Below are 8,308 nucleotides of genomic sequence, written 5' to 3'. Positions count from 1 at the left end.
ACATTAAGTCACAGTTCTCATGCAATCTGGGAGGAAGAAAAATCTTTCTGAAGATGAAAATACCTGTTTGCTACATGGTCTAAAATCAAGAATGTCATATAGTTTAACTGCTAAAACGTAAGAGTACAATTACAAATTAATAATATGTTTAAAATAATCATAAGTTAACCCAGGCCCTTTGGCACAAATCACCCCGGACCCACAAGTTTGAAAAACTAGCATGATCCAGCAGTTAAGAGCTAACATACTGCTAACTGTATAGACTCATTGTGTAGCCTGCTAAAGCACTAAAACATGTGTGAAATGTTTTCAAACTTGTCTATAATTGTTCAGATACTACAATCAAAAAACCTTGATCATAGAAATTTTACTTTGAAAGGGAAAAAACCTTTGAAAGGTTTTTTGAGCTAAAATGTGCTTTCCTCTCATGTCATGTGTCTCTCTTCTTTAGAGGATGAGTAAAATGGGTGGCTTTTCAAAATTATGTGGTCACATGACCAATTTCTTCTATGGTTTTCCAGAAACAATGGGTGGAACTACTTCCCCCCTGGCACAAATCACCCCATTCTCCCCTACTGCATTTTTGTAGAAAGGCGTTTTTGTTCATGACAGGAACAAATTTCTCAAGTTACTGCATGACGCTATTATGCATTTATTAAACTGAAAACCCCCCCCCCCCCCCCCCCTTTAATTTCTTAAGTGTCTATATGGATTTTATATATTGCATCATATTGCTTCCTTACTCCTGATATATGTGTGTTTGTACGTATTTATATATATACATTTTCATTTTATTTTTCCTGTCATTTTTTTACTTGACCTGTTTTTTTCTGTACAGTTATATATATATATATATATATATATATATATATATATATATATAGATATATATATATATATATATATATCAGAAATTCATAGTCAGAAATTAACGGTACAGAAAAAAACAGGTCAAGTAAAAAAATGACAGGAAAAAAAAAAAAAAAAAAAAATATTTTAAATACAAAATACAGTTAAGACTAATGAATAAAATAAAGACGGTGCTGTTCAGCAGCAGATAATTTTGCCATACCTGACAAGAGTGATAAAATTATATGGTTATGAATGTCCTAAACCAAAATCTATTATTTCTTTTTAAATAAAAATGGTACATTACTAGTTGTATATTGTCTGTGAAGTTATGGAGTCATGTGGTGATACCATGAAAGACAGTAACACCACAGATAAATTAGCGCAAATCTAGACTTTTCTAAAATGGTGGCTGCCATCATGATGGTGTCAACATAGGGACATTTTAGAAATATTAATAAGACTGTATTTACCAAATTTAGATTAAATCATGCAAATAATAATAATAAAATAAAATCTGTTCAGTGCAACACCACAGATTCTAATAAAGTACGACATTAAGTTTTCCAAATACAATTCCCCCTTTTCTTAAATGGGCAACATTCATTACTGTAACGCTACATACATGAAGTTGGGGATATATATATATATATATATATATATATATATATATATATATATATATATATATATATATATATATATATATATAAAACATTTTAATTAAATTGTACTTGCCAAATATTACCATTTTATTTTATTATTTTATTTTATTTTAAATGATATTTTTGCAATTACATGCCAGAATACTTCTTTGAGGCATATGGAAGCGGCAACATTTTAAACAGCTTTTTAACAGTGCACAGATTGTTTTCACCGTACAGAATATGAATATGCAAAAATTATATGATTTTTTAGTTTTTACTGTTGCAATTTAGGAAAACACCATTTACCACCGCAATTGAAGAATGTCCCATTAGCAGAACATAAAGACTATATAATGACGAATAAAGCCATCAAATTCATTGTAATTTCAAGTATAAAATCAAAATAAATATCCTAACTTTGAGCCTCCGATACTTTTATTTTGTAAAGAGTGACTTTTTTGAACAGGAAGTTTTTGTCTGGAGTGCTGCTGTCAGTCTGATCTGTCCGCAGAAGCGTTTTCAGGGGTCATTTAAAGTTCGCGCCGAGTCTGAGTAGTCTTGAAGAAAATGTCCGCGGTGATTCCTCGTATCGAGCAGCTGTCATCCAGAGTGGTGCGAGTTTTGGGCTGTAACCCGGGGCCCATGACACTGCAGGGCACCAATACATACCTGGTCGGGACTGGCAAAAGGTACTAGTCTCATACAATTATTAACCATGGCACGAGATAAATGAACTTATTTACTTAAGGTATTTACCATGTACAACCTATGTAACTTATTGAATGCAGCAAGTATGTGAATGTTTATTAAATGTCTCTGTGTGTCTGTCAGACGAGTGTTAATTGATGCAGGCGAGCGCGCGATTCCAGAGTATATTGTCAATCTGCGCGAGGCTCTAAAGCAGCACGAGACGTCGATACAACACATTATAGTGACACACTGGCATCATGACCACACTGGAGGAGTGCAGGACATACTCAAACACTTTCACACAGGTGAACAGGTTTTAAGTGCTCCTCACTCTTTAAAAAGCTCTCAGCCAAACCATGTGTTAATAATGTAAATGTAAATCTAATTATCTTGGTTTAAAAACCATTGTGTCTATGAGAAATCCTCACTAATATAGCCGCATGTGTTATGCAGAAGCAGAGCTGAGGGTCAGTAAACTCCCTCGGTGTCCTCCACAGGAAGAAGCGATCGGAGACGAGAAGAAGAAATATAATTATCTCAGTGATGGTGATGTGATAAAGACTGAAGGGGCAACATTACGGTAAACACACACACACACACACACACACACACACACACACACACAAACAGGCGCACCTATCTTAGTGGGGTCTCTCCATAGGCGTAATGGTTTTTATACTGTACAAACCATACTTCCTATCCCTAAACCTAACCATCACAGGAAACATTCTGCATTTTTACATTTTCAAAAAAACATCTTTTAGTATGTTTATTAATCCATTTCCCTCGTGGGGACCGCTGGCTGGACCCCACAATGTAGGTGATCTCAGGTTTTTATTACATTGTGGGGCCATTTGGTCCCCACGATGTAATATAAACAAGAACACACACACACACACACACAAACTTATTCTGTACATGATAATCTTTGGTCATGTTTACATGCTCATATTCATAGACTGCCTTTCAAAAGTTTGAGGTTGGTAGCTAAAGTTTCTTTAGCTTACAAAGGCTATATTTATTTGAGCAACATTAATACTGTGAAATATTATTACATTTTGTTTTCTATTTTAATTTATTTTAAAATGTAATTTATTCCTGTGATCCAAAGCTGAATGTTCAACATCATTACTCTAGTCTCCAATGAAATTATTCTAATATGCGGATTTGGTTTATTTTTGTGGAAACCATGGAAGTTCAAAATAACAGCATTTATTTGAAATAGAAATCTTTTGTAACATTATAAAAGTATTTACTGTAATTTTTTATAAATTTAATGGGTTAGTTCACCCAAAAATGAATTTTCTGTCATTACTCGGCCTCATGTCGTTCCACACCCTTAAAGGTGCAATATGTAATATTTTTGCAGAAAAATATCCAAAAACCACTAGGCCAGTGTTATATATTTTGTTCACTTACAATATCCCAAATGTTTGCAACTATTTGTAAATCGTGAGAAAATTGTAATTTTAACCAAGGCTCCGAGACGTGTGAGGAGTCGTCTGTCAATTGCGTCACATCCGCGTTACCCTCGGTTTCAGATTTTATTTTGTAGAAACCATGGAAACACCAAAGACGCTTTAATGTAGGGCTGGGTGATATATCGAATGCTTTTGTCACGCGCATTTCGTCAGTAAAGCCGGTTCCCTGATTACCGCTTAATCGCCATCACCTGCTTTCAAATGGAGCGCCATTTAATAGACAGAGCCGTAGTTCACTGATGAAATGCGCGTGACAAAGGCATTCGATATATCGCCCAGCCCTACTTTAATGTATTACATGTTTTAATGGACAAGGAAAATGTTTTGATACATTTATAGACAGAAAAACTAATTATTATTATATAGCTCAACACGTTTAGTCTTATTGTTTAAATCTAATTTTCGTGATTTTTTTTTGCGAGTACCATGCTTTACCATGCCTCAGAGAAAAACACTATTTTGTCAAGTAGCTAACATAGCATAATCAGATGCAACTTTATTTTTAGTAACAGTAATACAGAATTTTCTCCATCATACAATATGTTTTAAAATGAATTGCATGTAGTTTATCAACACACGCCATCCAGCATTTAATGATATTCTAAAATCGATCTATCTTAATGCAGTGTGCAACAAGTGTCTGACAGCAGCCGCTGAGCGAACGCACAGAGTAATGTTATAACATAATTTTCAACACTCTCAAATGTATCTAATATAATAAACAGAGCTGCGTTACCTCATACTCATGACCAGAAAAGCGGAAGTGGCACTGGCGACTGTGTCATAATAAAAGTTCTGCTTCTTGTGAGGCGTGTGTTGTGCTATTGCTCCAGCGGCCTCGTTCAGCTCCCACAACACTCGGTCCTGCTCTGCTTCATACTACAGTAACATTAATAATCTCATGAATGAACATGATATTTTCCCGCGTCCTATCACTATTCTTTTGCACCGTCCGTTGAGACGGAGACCACATGTCCCAAGATTCATCTTCGAAACACAAATTAATATATTTTTGATGAAATCCGAGGATATCTGATCCACACATAGGCAGCAATGTCATTGTACCTTTTGAGGTCCAGAAAGGTATTAAAGGTGCCCTCGAATGAAAAATTGAATTTATCTTGGAATAGTCAAATAACAAGAGTTTAGTACATGGAAATGACATACAGTGAGTCTCAAACTCCATTGTTCCCTCCTTCTTATATAAATCTCATTTGTTTAAAAGACCTCCGAAGAACAGGCGAATCTCAACATAACACCGACTGTTACGTAACAGTTGGGGTGTACGCCCCAGTGTTTGCATATGCCAGCCCATGTTCCCAACATTATGAAAGGCATTAGACAAGGGCAGTATCGTCTGGATCTGCACAGCTGAATCATCAGACTAGGTAAGCAAGCAAGAACAACAGCGAAAAATGGCAGATGGAGCAATAATAACTGACATGATCCATGTTATCATGATATTTTTAGTGATATTTGTAAACTGTCTTTCTAAATGTTTTGTTAGCATGTTGCTAATGTACTGTTAAATGTGGTTAAAGTTACCATCGTTTCTTACTGTATTGACGGAGACAAAAGAGCCGTCGCTATTTTCATTATTAAACACTTGCAGTCTGTATAATTCATAAACACAACTTCATTCTTTATAAATCTCTCCAACAGTGTAGCATTAGCCATTAGCCATGGAGCACAGCCTCAAATTCATTCAGAATCAAATGTAAACAATATAACAGTATACAATACTCACATAATCCGACGCATGCATGACGAACACTTTGTAAAGATCCTTTTGAGGATTATATTAGCTGTGTAAACTTTGTTTATGCACTGTTCAAGGCAAGCGCGAGCTCCGTGGGCATGGAGCAGGAGAATTAAAGGGCCAGTAGCCCTGAATTGCCTCATTTATAATGATGCCCCAAAATAGGCAGTTAAAAAAATGAATTAAAAAGAATATAAGGGGTATTTTGAGCTGAAACTTGACAGACACATTCAGGGGACACCTTAGACTTATATTACATCTTTTTTTAAAAAGTTCTAGGGCACCTTTAAAGACATCGTTAAAATAGTTCATGTGACTACAGTAGATCAACCTTAATGTTATGAAGCGACGAGAATACTTTTGTGTGCAAAAACAAAACAAAAACAACGACTTTAACAATTTGAACTGTTGTCATATGCAACTGACATCAGAAATATCTTAATTTGTGTTCTGAAGGTAAACAAAGGTCTTACGGGTTTGGGACGACATGAGGGTCGACTAACCCTTTAAAGTGTTCTTGCTGAATAAAAGTATTGATTTAAAAATATCTTGCTGACCCCAAACCTTTGAAATGTACTGTAGAATAAAATAGATTTTTTTTTATTATTATTTATTTTATTTATTCACATTCTGAGTTTTTATATAAATGCATTAGGCAAATTAGTGTGCAAGTTTCTAAATGCAAAAACATTAGTTGAACAAGTTTGCTTTTATATTGTTTGTGCTGCATGTAGGGTTCTGTTTACTCCTGGACACACAGATGATCACATGGCATTATTCCTGGAGGAGGAGCAGGCTGTGTTTTCAGGTGACTGTATTTTGGGAGAGGGCACGGCCGTGTTTGAGGACCTCCATGATTACATGAAGTCACTGCAGAAGCTCCTCAGCGTGAAGGCTGACCTCATATATCCAGGTAAGTCTGTTTGCATGTTGTTACAGTGTTTCATTTTTTTAGAGTGCTTTCTAATTTCCAGTGATACTAAAAAATGCTTGTGTGTGTTATTTTGATGTGTCAGGTCACGGGCCAGTGGTCCACAACGCAGGTTCTAAGATTTGTGAGTATATAACTCACCGGAACGCAAGAGAACAGCAGATCCTAAACGTTTTGCAGGAGAATCGTGGAACTGCATTTACCTCCAGTGAACTGGTTAAAGTGGTGTACAAGGTTCAACTCTTTTCTGAATGATCTTAACTCTTTAAAGACACCATGAAATCAAACAATTCCCCTTTTTTTTATGGAATATTGCAGTGTTTGTTTAATATAAATTATTTATCCGTGCACATCATTATTTTTCATGTGCCCTCATAATTTTAGCCAAAATGACTTCCCCTCCCACTTGCAGCGACATTGCTTCTCTGACGTGAGGGCGGGACAATAACCTGTCACTCACATGACATCACAGCAAAACAAAGCACAACCATCAATCCATCCAATCAATTCATGAAGGACAAAAGTCCCGCTCTGTATTTTTTCCTTGTTCGAGAAGCCGTTTCATTCGGATATAACGTCACTATAGGGAAGAAAAGACTATCGCAACATCCATTTCATGCTGAATTTAATTAGACTGAATCCAAAGGGCATTTTAGCATTTAATACATTTCGACACTGCCAAACCTGCTGTCCATAAGGAGAGAAAAGAAAATGACAGATGTAAAGTGGGGACCAAAATCTGAGACATTGAAACCTTTAAAACAAATTAAAAAATATTTATTTTAATTTACTTCTAGGTGATAATCATAAGAAAATGTGTGACTTTGTGAACTCCTTTGTACAGACAAGGGACTAACCAAATTCTAAGACGACATTCAACTTTTCAACATCCAAAGCATTTTCACTAGTGGTTTCATGCATCTGCACTGTGTGTGAAGTGAACTCTCCATTTGTGGGTTCTCTTTAAGCGGTCACTGCTTCATAGAATAATGCCCAAAGACTGGGCCGAATGAAAGTGCATCATATATATGTAATGTTATTATTTTCTTAACAGTTTACATGACATGATTTTCATGTGTTTTTTTGTGTGTGTTTTTTAATTGTCTGTATGGCAGGAGACCCCTGAACACCTGCACAGAGCAGCAGAGTTTAACTTGTTGCACCATTTAAAGAAACTCCACAAGGAAGGAAAGATCTGCCTTGGTATGTGTGTGTGTGTGTGTGTGTGTGTGTGTGTGTGTGTGCGTGTGTGTGCATACAGGTGTTTGTTTGTACAGGTCTGTGTGTGCACATGTGACAGTGTATGAACATTCATTTGTCTGTTTTTTATATATATACGTTTGTCTTAACTGTTTTTTTTTCCTTGCAGCTGAAGGCTCAAATGAAAAGCAGTGGAAGAGCAATTTGTGATTTATTTTTTATCTATTATTTTTTTAAAGCACACTAATCACCCACAGTCTCTAATAAAAAGTGGACTGAGATGGATTTATTTGGATTTTGTTGATATTTCTTAATTCTGGAAACACTTTAAAGGAGTCTGGGGCTAGTTGTCACTTTCCCCCCTATTAAATATTTCTGTGGGAAGGGGAGGGGGAATAACAAAGTGTTGACCTTTTGTGACAACATGCCCCAAAAGCAGGATACTTATATTTATTTAGCAGACACATTTTTCCAAAGTGCCTTACAAATTAGCACTTTTAAACATTTGAATGAATTATGTAACATAATGGTTTTTAAAATGGAAAACATGTCAAAGTTAACTACCCTTGTTTCAATGTAATCTGATTATAAATGGAATTCTATGCGCTGTTCATGTCAACAATGAGAGACAGTGTCCAATAATTTGTAAGTAAGTTAAATGTAAAATAAAGCTGCTTTTAATTTGGCTTAAAACAAAACTGGATTCTTATGGTAATGTACATGATTTTGTGTGTGTGTGTGTGTGTGTAAC

At 35.5% G+C, this 8,308-nt stretch overlaps 1 protein-coding gene across 1 annotated transcript; it reads left to right on the top strand.

Moving 5' to 3' along the window:
- The first annotated feature begins 1,971 nt into the window (after window positions 1–1,971).
- On the top strand, window positions 1,972–8,271 carry lactb2 (lactamase, beta 2). Its single transcript, XM_067363040.1, has 7 exons — window positions 1,972–2,185; window positions 2,328–2,491; window positions 2,640–2,766; window positions 6,161–6,339; window positions 6,443–6,591; window positions 7,473–7,560; window positions 7,727–8,271. Exons 1-7 carry the CDS (start codon window positions 2,064–2,066, stop codon window positions 7,765–7,767), a joined length of 870 nt encoding a protein of 289 aa, XP_067219141.1. The 5' UTR covers window positions 1,972–2,063; the 3' UTR covers window positions 7,768–8,271.
- Window positions 8,272–8,308: the final 37 nt, after the last annotated feature.

This window comes from Chanodichthys erythropterus, chromosome 16 (assembly GCF_024489055.1).
Source record: "Chanodichthys erythropterus isolate Z2021 chromosome 16, ASM2448905v1, whole genome shotgun sequence".
Classification (NCBI taxonomy): domain Eukaryota; kingdom Metazoa; phylum Chordata; class Actinopteri; order Cypriniformes; family Xenocyprididae; genus Chanodichthys; species Chanodichthys erythropterus.
The sequence above is the reverse complement of the archived record's forward strand: the minus strand, read 5'-3'. Positions and strand labels throughout refer to the sequence as shown.

What these genes read in the sequence shown, in the direction of transcription:
- lactb2 (XM_067363040.1), top strand. Translation starts at nt 2,064, where the DNA reads ATGTCCGCGGTGATTCCTCGTATCGAGCAGCTGTCATCCAGAGTGGTG. An exon ending in ACTGAAGGGGCAACATTACG is followed by an intron (nt 2,767 to 6,160) that starts GTAAACACACAC and finishes TGCTGCATGTAG; the next exon opens with GGTTCTGTTTACTCCTGGAC. An exon ending in GGAAGGAAAGATCTGCCTTG is followed by an intron (nt 7,561 to 7,726) that starts GTATGTGTGTGT and finishes TTTTCCTTGCAG; the next exon opens with CTGAAGGCTCAAATGAAAAG.